The 16,557-nt window shown below is 49.8% G+C and overlaps 2 protein-coding genes across 2 annotated transcripts; both read left to right on the top strand.

Annotated features, from left to right (window-relative positions):
• The first annotated feature begins 1,068 nt into the window (after positions 1 to 1,068).
• On the top strand, positions 1,069 to 4,781 carry LOC147222013 (inositol hexakisphosphate kinase 2-like). Its single transcript, XM_086168511.1, has 5 exons — positions 1,069 to 1,552; positions 2,480 to 2,711; positions 2,791 to 2,942; positions 3,062 to 3,237; positions 3,320 to 4,781. The coding sequence occupies exons 1-5, from the start codon at positions 1,339 to 1,341 to the stop codon at positions 3,911 to 3,913; spliced, it is 1,368 nt and encodes a 455-aa protein (XP_086024637.1). The 5' UTR covers positions 1,069 to 1,338; the 3' UTR covers positions 3,914 to 4,781.
• Positions 4,782 to 11,288: 6,507 nt separating this feature from the next.
• LOC147222014 (protein transport protein Sec61 subunit alpha-like 1) lies at positions 11,289 to 15,598 on the top strand. Its single transcript, XM_086168088.1, has 12 exons — positions 11,289 to 11,379; positions 12,039 to 12,106; positions 12,195 to 12,260; positions 12,435 to 12,513; positions 12,600 to 12,731; positions 12,821 to 12,930; positions 13,154 to 13,307; positions 13,400 to 13,560; positions 13,643 to 13,840; positions 13,935 to 14,126; positions 14,240 to 14,316; positions 14,478 to 15,598. The coding sequence occupies exons 1-12, from the start codon at positions 11,373 to 11,375 to the stop codon at positions 14,662 to 14,664; spliced, it is 1,431 nt and encodes a 476-aa protein (XP_086024214.1). The 5' UTR covers positions 11,289 to 11,372; the 3' UTR covers positions 14,665 to 15,598.
• The last annotated feature ends 959 nt before the right edge of the window (positions 15,599 to 16,557 follow it).

Genomic DNA, 16,557 nt, shown 5'->3' on the forward strand with positions numbered 1-16,557 from the left:
CTGTTGTGAAAGTGTGGTTGCGTTGTAAAGGTGTTAGCGATACAGTGGTGAAAGTGCTAGCAATATCATGGTGAAGGTGATAGCGATGATCTGCATTGAAGGTGTTAGCGATACCGTGGTGAAGTTGTTAGTGATACTGCTGTGAAGATGTTAGCGATACCCCGGCGGCTAAAGCTACAGATGCCTTTGTTTTGATGTCGCAGGCCAACTGGAACCTTGCGCAGTCTCGCGTGAGCGCCGAACCACTCAGAAAGTTTGGCCTAACGCTGGCGGAGATGAGGAAGAGGGAAGCACCCGGCCTCAAAGCTAGTAGATCCTGTTCAAACGCAACACAGGAAATAATAATCGGTTATGTTAAGTCGTTCCAAAGTAATAGTCCCTCAGACGGGAATGAGTTGGAATAAGCTAGCTAATCCAAACTTCCGACAGGGGAGGTTCTGGAGTTTGGGGGGAACTGTCCCCCAGTCGTGTCTGACAAGAAAAGCTCAGCCGGTCAGTCGAAATCAAACAAACCGACTTTCCCTGGCGTTGTTTTCCCAACTATTTATGTAACATTCAGGGGCGGCGGTTGACAGCTAGCATGGACGCCGGCCCCCTTTACAATTTGCATCCGGGTCCTGACGCGACCTCCTTCCGGTTCTTACCAACTGACAAAAATAAAAATTAAAAAAAGCACGGAATTAGAGAGGGATCATCACGACCTGGGTTCCAAAACAAAACAAAATGCCTCCAGTGTTGTGTTTTTCTGTCTAGTATTTTTCCCTGCCCTCCTCTTCCTCCTCTTCTCCTCCCCCCATGTTTTCTATCTTTCCTCTTTGTTTGCCTGATCTGCCTGGTTCTCTCCTCGAGGCGCTGCGACTCCTCCCCAGCGACAGTCCCTGCGTTCTGATTGGCCAGCGGCGGACCAATGGGCGTGACTTCAGCCGAGAGGGGGGGAGGGGAGGGGCTTTACGCTGGCGAGCTGTACCCGGAGCAGCAGACCAGTCCTCGACGTCGTACGAAACGGAACCCCGCCGCAACGGAGTGACACGAATATCTATTTATTTTTACCCTTAGAAACCTTTATATCGACGAAAATTGGAGTGTAACACCTCCTGCTAAGGAAAGGGATAAGAATTATCCGAAGGGGAAAACGGAATATTCTCGCCTTTTGCCCTTCTTCCTTTAGCCTTTTGTCATTTGCCTCCTTCGGCCCGGCAGCGCCCCCTAGCGGGCACGCGGAGAAGTGCACCCAGGATAGGGAGCCAGGCGAGCGGCCGAGCCTCCTCTTCCTCCTCCACCCCCGGCCTCTGGTTCGACGCGGGCCTGCCGTGCTCGGCCGTCCGATGCGGAGCGAGGATGAGCCCCGCCCTGGAAGCCCTCATGCAGGCGGACGCGTCTTCCTACCCCGGGAAGGGGGTGATGCTGGAGCCCTTCGTGCACCAGGTGGGAGGCCACTCCTGCGTCCTGCGCTTCGGGGAGCAGACCATCTGCAAGCCGCTCATTCCCCGGGAGCACCTGTTCTACAAGAGCCTTCCGCCGGAGATGAGGAAGTTCACCCCGCAGTATAAAGGTAACACACACCTGCAGCATGTTTGCTAACAGCTAGCCACTTAGCATGGCTGCAACCAGACCCCCCCCCCCCCCCTTTTTTTTCGTGCCTCCAGATTAAACCCCCGCCCACACACACCTACGTGTTTAAATGTCGTGTGTGTGTGCAGGGGGGGGCTTTTCCACAGCAAGATACATTTCCTCTGGTACCTAAGATAAATTATATCACAGTGGGGGGGGGGGGGGGGGTAGGGCTCTTGGACACGGAGTCCAGGACTATATAAAGACCTAGATCGAGGTCCTGGAGTTGGAGAGCTGGCAGGAGATGATTCACACCAGCACGCGCGCGCACACACACACACACACACACTCACACTCACACACTTAGTAGAAGTCCAACTACTTCACTCGTAGTATTACCTGTCTCTCATCCCGCAGTCACGTAGTATCAGGATGTCTAGGGCTGTCGTCATGGTGATAAACACTCCTCTAGGTCCCACATTGGGCCCCCATGCCCCCCCTCCCTCTGAGGAATCCGGTACCATTCATACACACTTCCTGGAAACTGGACCGGTGACTCACAGGCTCTCACGCCAGTGGAGTGGCGTGCTGCGGAAACGCCAGTGTCTGACCCCCGCCCACCTCTGGAGGGGGGTGACGTCAACGGAGGGGGATGTTAGATTAGGATTTATTTCCCCGCTCTTCTCTTTTCCTCCTTTGCTGTTCACCTGTTCTGCCATGTACCAAAACAAAGTGTGTAATGCCCGTCAATACCTGAATGCCACGTGTACAGATGTGCTACCGTCGCCAAGGCAGAAAGACGGGTTCTCCCGGCGTTGGAACGCTGCTTGTTGGCTGATAAAAAAACCACTACTTCTTGCGTCTGCTGCTGACAATTAAGGGCCCTCGTGAATAACCCCGCCCCTGGTGTGTGTGTCCCTCCTTGCAGGTGTGGTTTCGGTCAGTTTTGAGGAGGACGAGGAGGGCAACTTGTGCCTCATCGCCTACCCGCTGCACAGCGAGGCCGGCGACCTGGAGAACAAGGACCCCACCGCCGACTGCGAGCCCAAGAGCAAGATGCTGAAGTTCGGTAACAAGAAGTCGTCCTCGCCGTTCCTGGAGAGCGACAACTACGGCAAGGAGCGGGCGCGCCAGGGCCGGAAGGAGGACAAGATCATGAGGTGAGGTCGGCGCCTGGCCGGCTTCCGGCGGCGGTTCGCGGTGTCCACAGTTGCCGACTCTCTTTTGTCGCCCCTGCAGTTACCGTGACGACGTGCAGCCGCAAGCGGAAGTCCTGTACCTCAGCCTGGAGAAGGGCAACACGCAGATCAAGCACAATCCCTGGAGCCTGAAGTGCCACCAGCAGCACCTGCAGCGCATGAAGGAGAACGCCAAACACCGCAACCAATACAGTATCCTTCCTGTAGCGAGCAGCGGCGGGGAGGGGCTTCGTCCTGGGAGTGTGTGTGTGTGTGTGTATATGTGCAGGCGTCATGGTTGCCGTGGTTCTCCTTGACCATCCCCTCCGCAGAGTTCATCCTCTTGGAGAACCTGACGTGGAGCTACACGGTGCCGTGCGTGCTGGACCTGAAGATGGGGACCCGGCAGCACGGTGACGACGCCTCCGAGGAGAAGAAGGCCAACCAGATCCGCAAGTGCCAGCAGAGCACGTCGGCGTCCATCGGTGTGCGACTGTGCGGCATGCAGGTACGCCTAAGCCCTGCCCCTCCACACACACACACATACAAACACACCAACTGTGCTCACACCTCCACCCACCTTCTTTCAGGTGTACCAATCCGACTCCGGCCAGCTGATGTTCATGAACAAGTACCACGGCAGGAAGCTGACGCTGGCGGGCTTCAAGGAAGCTCTCTACCAGTTCTTCCACGACGGGCGGCGTCTGCGGCGTGAGCTGCTGTCCCCGGTGCTGCGCCGCCTCCGCGAGATGCAGGCGGCGCTGGGCGCCTGCGAGTCGTACCGCTTCTACTCCAGCTCGCTGCTAATCATCTACGACGGCGAGCCGCCCCGCCACCCGTCAAGGCCTCGGCACCGCGGCGGCGAGGAGGGCGACGAGGACGAGCCGTCCGATGAAGATGATGAGGAGGAGGAGGAGGAGGAAGAGGAGGGAGGCGCGTTCGGGTTCTCGCGCTCCACCTCTGGCGCCGGGGGCGGCGGCAACAGCTGCCGCTCTTCGCACGGCGGCGGAGACGGCGGTGGCGGCGCCGCGGTGGACGTGCGCATGATCGACTTTGCACACACTACCTGCCGCCACTACGGCGAGGACAGCGTCGTGCACGAAGGCCAGGACAGCGGCTTCATCTTCGGCCTGCAGAACCTGATCACCATCATCTCGCAGCTGGAGGACCACAGCGCCGACTGAGGCCGGGCGCCATCCCACATTTGCGATTCCCTGTTGGGACGAAAACTCCCCCTCAGCTTCTCCTGGAGAAGGGTTGCACCGTCCCGGTGCCAGCGCAAGGGGGGGGTCCGGACCTCCTCCGCCCCGAGAGGGAACCTGGGACACCTCGGATGGAGGAGGGGGCGGAGTTTGAGCGGAGGTTCCCGCGCTCCGCCGGAGGTCGGGGCGTGAGCCCCCGCCTCTTTTTCTGAGTCTTTTCTTTACTTTACATTGTCGTGTGTGGGGAGGGGTCCACGCCAACTCGGTGAGCGCTTGACCCCGCCACCGCCACCACCCCCTCCCCCGGTACGGATCGCGGCGAGGTGGAGCACGTCTGCTGGGGCAGCATCTGGTGCTTTTATCTGTGACTTCTTCATTTTTAAAAAAGGGTGGTGGGGATTTGGAACGGCGCCCCCTCCAGGTTGACTGGAAAGCCCGCCCCCATCCTGTAAGGAACCTAAGCTAAGGCTCAGTGATTTTTATTATTATTATTATTATTATTATTGTTGTTGTTGTTATTGACGTTTAAACAAAGATGGCGTCCGATGGGAACCCCGAGACCAACATGTTTTGGACTCAGAAGGAAGGTTCTTTTTCTCCTTCTTTTTTTAGACCTCTTGTTTGTCCGTCTTCCTCGTTCCTTTCCTTTTCATTGACAGCACTCGACCATCCACAGACATATTTATTTGAAAGGGGCTGCTGAAAAAAAAAAAAGAATGGAAACCGGCACATTCCATGTAACCGCTCTTGGAAACGTTTTGTCCCGAACCTTTTTATTTTGTTATCCCTTCCCTTGTGTGCTGAGAGAAATAAAGGCATTCAATTCGTGGTTTTAAGAAAAAAAAAATAGTTGTGGTGTCCTTCCTGTTTACGGTGACACTGACATGTTAACTTTTTTAGCCTAGCATAGCTCCCCTGTGCAAAGCTAAGGCCAAGGTGTCTGCGACTACGCCTCCTCTCAAAATATGGTAATATGGCATTTTTTATAAACATCCCAAAGAATATTGACTTTGTAAAAAAGTCACTTGGTTTTTGATTTGTGTGTGTTTTCTAGGAAATAGCCGTCACACTTCTTTTCATCGATTGAGCCGGTATTTGTTTTTGCGTCCCAGCCGTGGCGATATCGGCGGCACCTATTAACAACGTGCGCGCTAAGAAGGAAGAATTAGCCGGTGTTAGCCTGCGCCCGCTTCTAGAGCCGCTGCTTAAACAAACCTCAAGAAGCTTTCCGGTGCACGGAGGCAACGTGCACGGGTTCCGGCCAGCGGGTTGTCGGGTTCGATGGCAGCCTCCACGCCGCAGGCGCAACGACGGATGTACACGTGTCCGCGCGGCGTCGTATCCACTTTCCACTCTCAAAAAAAAAAAAGCGTGATGTCCGAGGCGCGAATTCGATCAGCGTGCACGCGTCTGCATTACCGTGCACACCCTGCGGAACACCCGACACGTGACCTACATAGCTGCACAAACACACACACACACACACACCGATGGTTGATCAACTACTTGTATGTGCATGTTACATAACATGAGTTACCATGATTACTGCACTTTTTGTATTTTCATCATGCTACAGGTGTGACCCAAAAAAACAAGAAGCTTCATTGCAAATGTGTAAAAACACGCACGTTGTCATGCATGCGTGGCGGCGGTGGCGGCCAGCATACGTCATGGTCCAAAGGTGGCGGAGAGGATGTGCGACGACTGCGGACGTTTCCAGCGTTCTGAAAACGGTAATTGCACGGCTATAAACTGAAAGAGAACTGAAAGCGTTAATGGGTAACCTTGTCCAGAGGGAGCGATGCCCGAAGACGTTATGCAACCGACCCGCCAGAGACGGACTCTGACAGCGGCGGCGGATGGTTGAATGGACGGATGGGTGGAGGTTGAACTGACCAACCCGTGGATGGATGGATTGACAGACGGATTGATGGACGGATTTACAGCCAATGATTGGACCGACGGATGGATGCGTGCATGTTGGATGGACAGATGGAGAGCGAATGGACAGATAGACGGATGAATGATGAATTAAGGAGAGTTGGACTGATTAAAACGGAGAGATGGATGTATGATAACGGTAGATAGCTTAAAAAATTAGCTCGAGGGTCAGACGGTGTGCTCACATCCCTATCAATCAATTGATCAGTCAATCAATTGATTCCAGATTAGTTGGGCGCTAGTCTGGATTAATCTGGATGAGGCCGGATGACCGCGTCTTCTGTTCTGTTTGATGGTGTTTCACGTGCGCGCACTCCAGAACCATCGTGCACTTTATCCACCATGTCTATATTTACATCTGGAATGGGGGGGGGGGTAAACATGTGACCATTACATCCAGAGATTAGCGGGCAACAACACACTCCGTTTTGAAGACGCCGCCATATTTGTTTTTAATCCCGCCTCCGGCCTCGCCTTCTGTGCAAACAGCAGTGAAAAGAAAACAAGCCGCTAACCCTTAAATGCTGACGAATGGAAGGGGCGGGGTTACATAACCCCCCGTAGTGCCGGGGTCAAGGACGCCGTGTTCCCGGTGGATTCAGATTAAATCAAGTCAAGTTTAATCTTTGATCTCCACGACGACGAGCCGAGGGGCCGCGGGACCCCCCCTCCCCCTTCCCCTTTGTGGCGTCGGTGTTGAAAATAGCAAAACAAAAATCCACGCCAAGCGCTGCCGCCGGGAACACAGATAAGATCACTAGGTGAGTCACATCTTGTGACTTTTAAGCTCCGCCCCTTTTCCCAGCGTTGTCACTTTTACCGCCTCTGGGAGTGTGGGGGGGGGGGTCGTAGTAACAAACATAGAGCTGTTGTGTAATAACACATGTCCTGACGTCTGTGAAGCGCAGGAAGATGCACACACACACCCACACATGCACAGTTGTTGGACGCCGCAGGAATGTTTTGGTGGGTGACCCGGTTTCTGCAAGGGGGAAAAAGTGAACAGTCATCTGATTGGGGGGCAGGGAGGTATTTAAGGTGTGTGTGTGTGTGTGTGTGTGTGTGTGTGACGCATTTAGGGACATGTGGCCTAACTTGGCTATGCAGTTGTCCATTGTGTCCTTCCCAGTTGTATCCAATAATAGCCCCTTTCTCGCGGCGGGAACTATCTGCACCACCAAGAACAATTTCAGGTTGTTGATTGTTTCTTGGTGCATTTGGGCGACTGAGGAACCCGGGACTGTTGACCTCACCTCCTGGAACCATCTCAGCAGGGGTTTTTCACGCTTCCATAGGAACTCATAGGTGCTTGGTGGAACTCATAACCCACGCCCGTCACTTCTTGCATATTTTTAAAACTACTGCTCACCACGTAGATGTTCTCTTGGGACAAAATGGACGGAGGTTACAAGAAATGGAGTAACATTGAGGTCCGAGCTCTTCTGAGCTGCAATACCATAGAGGGGCTTCCAGGCCTCGCTGAGGAGTATCTATATTTTGGACCAAAATAAGTGCGGCGTCCTCTTCTTCTTCTTTGCTGGTTTGTTTTTGAGTGTGCAGCTGAAAGGTGCATATCGCAGGCTGCGCACAACTAAAAAGTTCCCCTGGAGAAGGCTACTTCCTGGAACGGCGCTTGAGCTGGACACTTCTCAGAACTCTTCTGTCTGAAAGCAGCTGTACTCTTTGCAGTGTCAGATACAGTAGTTCCTATTTTCGCGAAAGGACACACTGAAACCCGGCCTCAGGTCCAAATGTAACAACATTGGACCAGCATCCTACAACCTTCTTGTAGCAGTATTATCACTGCACCGCTCCTGGTCTACTTGTGCCCAATCGGGCGCTAATATCTCCGTACGTCTTTAAGCACATATCTTATCTCATCATCGCTGTCATAAATACCAACTGGCTTTATATTACTCATTACTGCATGATCCCTGTGCTGCTGTCACGGTGACTGTGCAAAGGGTACTGCTCTTTGCACTGGGTATTGCTGCTCCTGTTGAAGTAGTTTGAGAGATACTGACTTAAGATGGCGAAGATTTGGGGGGAAAACGGAATTCCTCAGGGTTCTATTCTTGTCCTACAAGTATTTGACTCCCAAACCTGGTACTCAGACAGTGGAGTAGTACTTGCACAGATAACACACATTGCTTGATGGACGGATTGACGGACTGGACAAGAACCTAGACAAACCTGGAGGCTCGCATCAACTAACTTCCCATCCTCTTTCGAGACCTCCTGTCTGGCAGCTCCAGCCTTGGCATCCATCTACCCAGACCTTCACTAGCCCTGCTCTCTCCATGTCCAAACCAGCTCAGCTTGACTTTTACCTCCAGAACATCTAACATATGCTGTCCTCCTGATTGTCATGAAGTAGTCCATGGTTATTCACAGCTGGTTCCAAGGCTCTCAATAATGCAGCTGTAGAAATTGCTGAGGATCTAAGGTGACATGCCAAACTGCTTGTGGATTGATGTGGACACCCAGCTAGTAAAGATTGCTCACCCTCTCAACCTCAAGGCCAGTGACCGATGAGGTCTACACTATCATCTAACTGTGGCTAACCTTTATTCCTCTCCTTTCCAGGGAATACCTCCACCTCTCTAGATGTTCCTCCATCTCCCTGCTCTCACTGCAGATCACAATATCATCTGCAAACATCATAATCCACACGTGATCCATCTTGCTAATGCTAACCATCCCTTTTCTTTCAAAGCATACATGCACCTCTAGATTTTCCTCCGCCTGCTCTCCCAAAAGATCACAATGTCGTCTTCAAACATGACACTCTGCAGCCTCTTATCGTTTTGGCGATCAAGCCAACCCGCTAGCTATTATACAACATTGGCATAGCGTTATTTTGACCAAATGTGGGGATCGGAGAACAGGGATGTTGTTGTTATTGCATGTGGCTTGCTGGCTTGCAATGTTATGGAAATTATTATTTCCAGGTCATTTATTCCTGTGAGGTCACAGGAAATGAATCAGGCAATCTTGTTCTCGCGCTAAGGCTCGAATTGTTTCTTGCTATGTCAGCTGTGGAAATGTGAAGGCAGTTTCTGGACACCACATTTTGGAAAAACAATCTGACGGCTTACGCTAACCCTTGCATGCTGCTGCCAGTGCAACTTCCCATCTGGCAGCTTAGCGCCTGTTGTATTTGTTCCCCTCTGAAATCCTCAATGGCTCGGCGCTGGCTGAGCAAGCGTCTTTGCGAGTTTGCGTGAGCTTAATTACCTGATTGGTTAAGCGGCGAGCTAATGATCCTGGCAGGGGTTTCACCACAACCTGGCCACGGTCATTGCATAGTACTCATTTGGAGGATTACCTTCTTACTTGGTGTAAGCCTGCAGTTTTTGGCTTCTGCCCACAAGCTAGGGTGGAAAACAACATTACACATGTTCAATGTTTGCTGAATTATTATTTCTAGTGGAAGTTGTTGTTGTGTTTGTCAGTGGAGGCAAGTGTTTGTTCAGCATCCACCCATAATCTCCCAGTCAGTAAGTTTGATTTCTAATGTTTAAGCGAGGAAATAGGAATTAAATATCAAATTGGTGGATTCGTTTTGGAAACGTTATCTTTGCTAGCCAACTTGGTGAAACCAGTCAGGACATATAAAGTAAGCCGTAAGTGATGGTGGAGATCTTCTCCATGTTTGAGAAAAAGCATAAAACCTTAGTTTTGAGAAAGTTTAGAGTTAGCATTAGCCTAGCCTCGTGGTATGCAGCCATAGGCCTACTCTGCTAATGGGGTATCCCATGATGCACCTCATTCCTCTCCTATCTGCACTCAAGGTCATCCAACAGGGCATGAGTGTCACCTCATATCTTCTCCTTAGTCCTTGGGCTCTCTCATTGGACAGGTTCTCGGGGGGCGTGACTTGGTTTACTGCAGTGTATTGTTCTATTATTTAAGCTGTTAGCACGTAACTTTTAGCACTATTTTAGCACTAAGCTTTTTTTGGCTTGACTCTTCGGCAAGTTTAACGTCTTACTCGAGTCAGACAAAGGGCCGCCCTGCCCCCCAACAGCGCCAGCCATTCATGCAAATGAATGTTGATTTAAACTGTTCCTCTCTCAGGTTCAGCGGGGTTCATCAAATAGTGACTCCATACCGTTTTCGTCAATCCCCCGGGTGTGTAAGTATTTGGTTCTGCAGGCGAACTCAGCAACCTTAAGGTTTTCAGGTGTAACTGGTCTTCAACCTTGTGTGTGTGTGTGTGTGTGTGTGTGTGTGTGTGTGTGTGTGTGCAGGATTATCTCCAGGCTGCTGCTGCTCTCTGGTGGACACACACACATTCATAATGGGAGGAAGAGCTTAGTGGTTATAAATAGTGTACCACTCAGTAGTGGATTAATTTAATTGAGTTCATGTCTAGATCGGCATTCAGTTATAAATACTATGTAAATATTCAAGGCTACGAATGGAGTACCTCTCAAATATATTTCATTGCGAGAGGTGAATGGAAACGGGTTCTTGGGCGGTGGGTTGGCTTGAAATGTGAGGCGCTGGAAGCCGCAGGACAGGCTCGTAGGTAATTTGCAGAAGGCAAATATGCAATATCCAAATGAAACTGATAACGTTGCACCGGTTGCCAATCTTGCACTACATGCAGAATCAGGCCAGTTGTGACTGGTCTCTATCCAGGTTAAGGCACCTTTATGTTTGCGGTTGCTGCAGAAGTAATCAAAAAGCGGGAGGTAACATGCTGATATGACTCGATTTTGTGTTTGTTTGGATGATTGACACTTATTGATAAAAAAGGGAGGTTAAATTGCAGAGATATTGTTGAAAGGAAGTATGGGGAGGAGGGGTTGTTGGGTAGAGCAGGGATTTCTCCTGGAGAAAATAAGATTACGACCTCGACCTGCTGGACTAAATGATGATTAAGTGTTGAGGGGTGATTTGAAAAAAACAGAACATATTCTGGCTTTGCTGAATTGCTCAGGACAATTCAACACAAATATACAGATTATTGGGCCGGAACTGGCTAGTGTATTTTATTTAAACTCTTTTTTTTTCCAATTTGATTACATTTCAATGACATTTTTAAGGAAATGTATTCCGCTGAGGGAGACGATTGTCTATTTATGTATTTATCTACTTAGTTTAATATTCTTAGGGGAAAAAGAGAAAACAAAAACGAAACACCGGGGTCACTACCGGTTTGTTACGGTGACGCACTATGACGCACGGTGACGTCACTTATCACCAACCGCGAAGAATTTAGAAATTAAAAATGAATGAATGAGTAAAAACAAATTTTAGAAATGAGTGAGTACGCGGGTAAATAGATGGATGAATAATAATTGATAAATTAACTCGTTTTTTTTTAAATAAAATTAACGCGGAAGAAGACTGTCTCTTTAAATAGCGGCTCGCGCTTCTGTAGTGGTGACGTGTCTGTACGCATCCTCTTCCTCTTCGACTCCCGTAGCTCGGCAGACCGAAGCTAGCGCGACTTAGCGAGCGGGGTGTATAGGCGGACAGCCGCGACACCATGGGCAGTGAGTATTCGCCGTGCCGGGAGAGAGAGGTTGATGTTTGGAGGGAAATGTGAAGCTTTAACCCTCCGACAAGCCGCCGAGTCATTCTGACAACTTTAGTGTAGCGAATAACAGGGGGGGGTGGTAGCGTCGGCACTTATAGCAAGCTAGCAACAAGCTAGCTTGTCGCACAGTGTTTTCCTCAATTTCCTCCCTGTTTTTAATCGGAAAATTAGAATTCGGTCCAAGGTTAGGAACTCGGGGGTGTTTTTGTGGATTTAAGTCAAACACCGTGTCCGCTGGGGGGGTTGAGCTGGCCGGAAACATTATCCGTGCTAGCATGCTAGCTCGCTCATTCAAAGGCTCTGACAGTTCAAAGTTAGTGATGACGACGCATAAGACGAGCGGCGTCGCGGTGAGCTTCCTGGTACTAGAACCATCACCCGGTCGTCGGGGACGAACAAGCCTCACTCTTGCTGTCGCAATCGGATTTAAAAACACAAAAACACCCCTGCTCGTTTGTTGAAACCGTTCTAGTAAGATGAATTTCGTGATTCATGCACCCCATCATCCTGAGTCCGTCCCCCACACCGCTCACTGCCACGTCCTGCAGAGAACCTTCAGGGATTTTTAATCAGCTAAATAACCCCAATAAATCGACTTTTTGTTCGTTTCCGTAGTCAAATTCCTGGAGGTGATAAAGCCATTCTGTGCAGTGCTGCCAGAAATCCAAAAGCCGGAGAGAAAGGTGTGTTGTCACTCGTTAAACTGATATACATTTGTATCTGTATTCCATACAGCTGCATGGTTTTAAACTCAGTGTCATTCTGATTCAGATTCAGTTCAGAGAGAAGGTGCTATGGACTGCCATCACTCTGTTCATCTTCCTGGTGTGTTGCCAGGTGGGTCATATTTTATTTTCTTCATATTAATTCCAAGTACCTGCCTCTCATATGTATCTCAAAGAATGGGATGAGCCTGTTCCTGCTGGCCAAGATGTTATTTTCAGTGCTCCTGCTAGGCAGAAGCAATTTTTCTACTTCTAACCACATTGTCATAACAACTTTTCCTGCCAGATCCCTCTGTTTGGCATCATGTCCTCAGACTCAGCAGATCCCTTCTACTGGATGAGAGTAATCCTGGCCTCAAATCGAGGTATGTATCTCGATCTGCTGACGATATCGCGTTATATGCGGTGCCTTGACGTTCAACCGTGTCCTAACCGCGGTGTTTCCCTCCAGGTACCCTGATGGAGCTGGGTATTTCCCCAATTGTCACCTCGGGCCTGATCATGCAGCTGCTTGCCGGAGCAAAAATCATTGAGGTTGGAGACACGCCGAAGGACAGGGCCCTCTTCAACGGAGCTCAGAAACGTACTTAATCCTGTTATCGCACCTCGAGTCGTCCGATTCACGATTAGCGCCGAGGGTGATATTCACGCTGTGTTTTTAACGTTTTCCAGTGTTTGGAATGATCATCACCATCGGCCAGGCGATTGTGTATGTGATGACCGGCATGTACGGTGATCCCTCCGAGATGGGTGCAGGAATCTGTCTCCTCATCATCATTCAGGTGCGCTTCATTTCTGGAGCATGTTCTGCAGACAGAAAGGCCGATGACTGGTGATGATAATATATTTTTACCGTATATAGTCGTCTTAATGTCGGAGTTTAACTATGTTTGTTTCAGATTGAAATTATTTATCAGGCATGTCCTTTTTCTACCAGGCAGAAGGTTGTGGTTACAAAATAATATATCGATTTAAATTCCGGGTGGATGTTTCTTTTCCCCGCAGCTGTTTGTGGCCGGCCTCATTGTGCTGCTACTGGACGAGCTGCTTCAAAAGGGCTACGGCCTTGGCTCCGGGATCTCGCTCTTCATCGCCACCAACATCTGCGAGACCATTGTCTGGAAGGCTTTTAGCCCCACGACTGTGAACACGGGCAGAGGTGAGTCACCGCAGATCTGGAAAGTTTGCGTCGAACGAAGGCCGACGGGTTGATCCGTCCCAAAGACACTTTCTGATTCTTTTCACTTCCAGGCACGGAGTTTGAGGGTGCCATCATTGCCCTTTTCCATCTGCTGGCGACGAGGACGGATAAAGTGCGCGCCCTGCGGGAGGCCTTCTACAGGCAGAACCTGCCTAACCTCATGAACCTCATCGCCACCGTCTTTGTTTTTGCTGTAGTCATATACTTCCAAGTGAGTTTCTGGTTCTTGTTGTGGTTTTGCCACCTGCCGCTGAAGGACACGAGACTGACTCCGCTCCTCCGCCTCACCGCAGGGCTTCAGGGTGGATCTGCCAATCAAGTCTGCACGCTACAGGGGCCAGTACAACACCTACCCCATCAAGCTCTTCTACACCTCCAACATCCCCATCATCCTGCAGTCTGCCCTGGTCTCCAACTTGTACGTCATCTCCCAGATGCTCTCCACACGCTTCAGCGGCAACTTCCTGGTCAATCTGCTGGGGACCTGGTCTGTAAGTGCACTTTTTATCAAACTTCTTCACCAAAGTGACAAGAAATCCGAGGGACGTTGTTTTCACCTTTTCCGCTCTTGCTTGGTAATAACAGGACACGTCATCAGGTGGTCCGGCTCGTGCCTATCCCGTAGGAGGACTCTGTTACTACCTCTCCCCTCCAGAGTCCTTCGGATCAGTGCTAGGGGACCCGGTCCACGCGCTCATCTACATCGTCTTCATGCTCGGATCATGTGCCTTCTTCTCCAAAACGTGGATCGAAGTGTCAGGCTCCTCTGCTAAAGATGTGAGTCTCAGAGCCGCCTGACGTCCTACGAATTCTTCTTCGTCCTCCACCTCTTAACACGAAGAACATCTCGGGGTGGAGTGTTAAATACCCCCTTTGTTTTCTTGGTTCAGGTGGCCAAGCAGCTCAAAGAGCAGCAGATGGTGATGAGAGGACACAGAGAAACCTCGATGGTTCACGAACTGAACAGGTAAAACAAGAAAACAATCCCACCCACGTCCCCATTGGGCTGAACAAAGGCCCTTAAGTAGCGAAGGGTTCAAAGTTCGGCTTCACCGTGGCAACCAGAAGATGCCTTTAGCTGCTTGCGCTCACTGAATTTGAATTTAATTTTCTTCCTTTGTGTGTCAGGTACATTCCCACTGCGGCTGCCTTCGGCGGACTGTGCATCGGCGGTCTGTCGGTGATGGCCGACTTCCTGGGAGCCATCGGCTCCGGCACGGGGATCCTGCTAGCCGTCACCATCATCTATCAGTACTTTGAGATCTTTGTCAAAGAGCAGAGTGAAGTCGGCAGCATGAGTGGCCTGTTCTTCTAGAAAGCCAAATATCCTGCTACCGCTCTTTGTAGGACACACCATCTTCCGCGCAATTCTGACAAGCCCGGCGTCATCAACCTTCTAGTTTCAGGACAGTTGAAACGCCAGGCAGTGGGACCGCGGCGTTGGCGCTCAGGTGCTCTGCTCCTTCCGACCCATTCCTCTCAAATTAACAAGACGGACTTTTTGTAAAGGTCCTGGAAGTCGACTTGAAATTCAACAACCCCCCTCCCAAGATTCACATGCTTTGTGAATGAAAAGAATCCTGCAGGGAATTTGGTCTCTTTCTGATCCCTCCTCCTCAGACCGCCAGGATAGTGCTTCGGTATGCAGGCGTACTCGACTCAGAAGAGGGCGGTCCGTGTGACAGGCACTCCGGCTCGGCTTCATCGCGCTCCATCCGCACCTTTTTATTTCATTTATTTTATTTTTTTCCTTGCCCCGAAGCTGCCGAGGCAGCACAGACGCGGCACCCGAGCTCAAATGACTGTCAGACACAGCGCCCGGTTGCAACTCTGGAGCCGCTGTGAAAGGTTCGGAGTCTTGTCAGAAGATGTCGAACTCACATGGAGGTCCAGCTGTCGACATCAGTTCCTTAGCTTCTTCTTTTTTTTTTAAAATGTAAACAGTCAAACAAGGGATTGTGCTGTTTTAATGGCGCCTCCACTTCCCCATCCTGAGGGAGCTGCAGTATTAACTCATGGTACATTCAATCTTTTTCTTTTTTCCCCACTCATGTGTTTTTATTTTTATTTCCTCTGAACAAACGGCAGATGAATTATGATTTTCCTGTACATAGTTCATGCATTGAATTATTATGAATTTGTCTTAAGTATAAGATAGGTTTCTTTTTTTTGGAATTTGTAAAAAAAATGCATTTCAGAACAAAAGATTCTCAATTAAAAATTTTGTGGAAAAACAGATTTAAAAAAAATGTTTTTCTACCAACCAAAATCCTTCTGCAACTAGATTCTTCATGTTGAGCTCAGGAAATGGACCTTGTTCTGACCCCAGTTGTACCTTAAACACTCAACAAACGTTTGGCATCGGGACAAGAGTAACGGATTACCAGCTGTCTAGTATCATTGGTTATGTGAGCGTGATGGAAATGAGAACATCTCAAACTACAGTTTCAATATTTTTTAACCTTTAAGGCCAACAATGAAAGTACCTTTTATTTAAAAATATTGGGCCCGTTGGGTCAAAGAATGTTGTTCTCTTTGTCAACTCTAAAATCTGGAGGAGGAGAGTTTCCCGGCTCTCCAGTGCCAAATTTACAGTTAAAATCAGATAAATAATGTGTGGTGAAAACTGAAAAAGAGAAGAAACACAAACAGGGTTCCCAACTCTCGCGGTACTTCGCGGGAGCTGGGCCGCGGGAACGGAGTGAAGTTAAAGTGATTTCAACAGATTTATAAGATTTCCGACTGAAACACAGTTTATTTGTCATTATAATGACTGAAGCAGAACAGTTCAAGAGTCTGCTTGAATTTTAATACAAATCAAGAATGGGGTTAATAAGACAGAATGACGGAAGGTAACCACTCCCGTCTAGTTTAGCCTGCTTTACGCGACATAGCCAAGCTAAAGGTTAGCAAGCACCAAGCTAGGCTATCCGTAATTAGCACGGACACAACTTTGTTTTCTCCCCCTACCCGGGAGGCGTAAGTTAGTAGTCGGGAAACGACGTCGGCCAAAACACGGAGGTCTAGACGCAGTTTCCCGGCTGTGACTGTCAACCTGAATTCGTAGGTCCCATCCGGACAACGGGGGTGTCACGGTAAGCTAAAAGGTTTTTAGCTTCGATAAGCTAGCGCTAATACGCTTCCAACTCCTCGGAGCATGATGCCACTGCGTTTACATCCAAAACAAAGTATTTCTCTCAATATGCCT

This window comes from Fistularia commersonii, chromosome 21 (assembly GCF_037954325.1).
Source record: "Fistularia commersonii isolate RoL2024-O1a breed Wild chromosome 21, RoL_Fcom_v1.0, whole genome shotgun sequence".
NCBI lineage: Eukaryota > Metazoa > Chordata > Actinopteri > Syngnathiformes > Fistulariidae > Fistularia > Fistularia commersonii.

Coding starts and splice junctions, on each gene's coding strand:
- LOC147222014 (XM_086168088.1), top strand. Junction 12,107..12,194: donor TCCAAAAGCCGGAGAGAAAG/GTGTGTTGTCAC, acceptor ATTCTGATTCAG/ATTCAGTTCAGAGAGAAGGT. Junction 13,841..13,934: donor ATCTGCTGGGGACCTGGTCT/GTAAGTGCACTT, acceptor TGGTAATAACAG/GACACGTCATCAGGTGGTCC.
- LOC147222013 (XM_086168511.1), top strand. CDS start 1,339: ATGAGCCCCGCCCTGGAAGCCCTCATGCAGGCGGACGCGTCTTCCTAC. Junction 2,943..3,061: donor CAAACACCGCAACCAATACA/GTATCCTTCCTG, acceptor TCCCCTCCGCAG/AGTTCATCCTCTTGGAGAAC. Junction 3,238..3,319: donor TGCGACTGTGCGGCATGCAG/GTACGCCTAAGC, acceptor ACCTTCTTTCAG/GTGTACCAATCCGACTCCGG.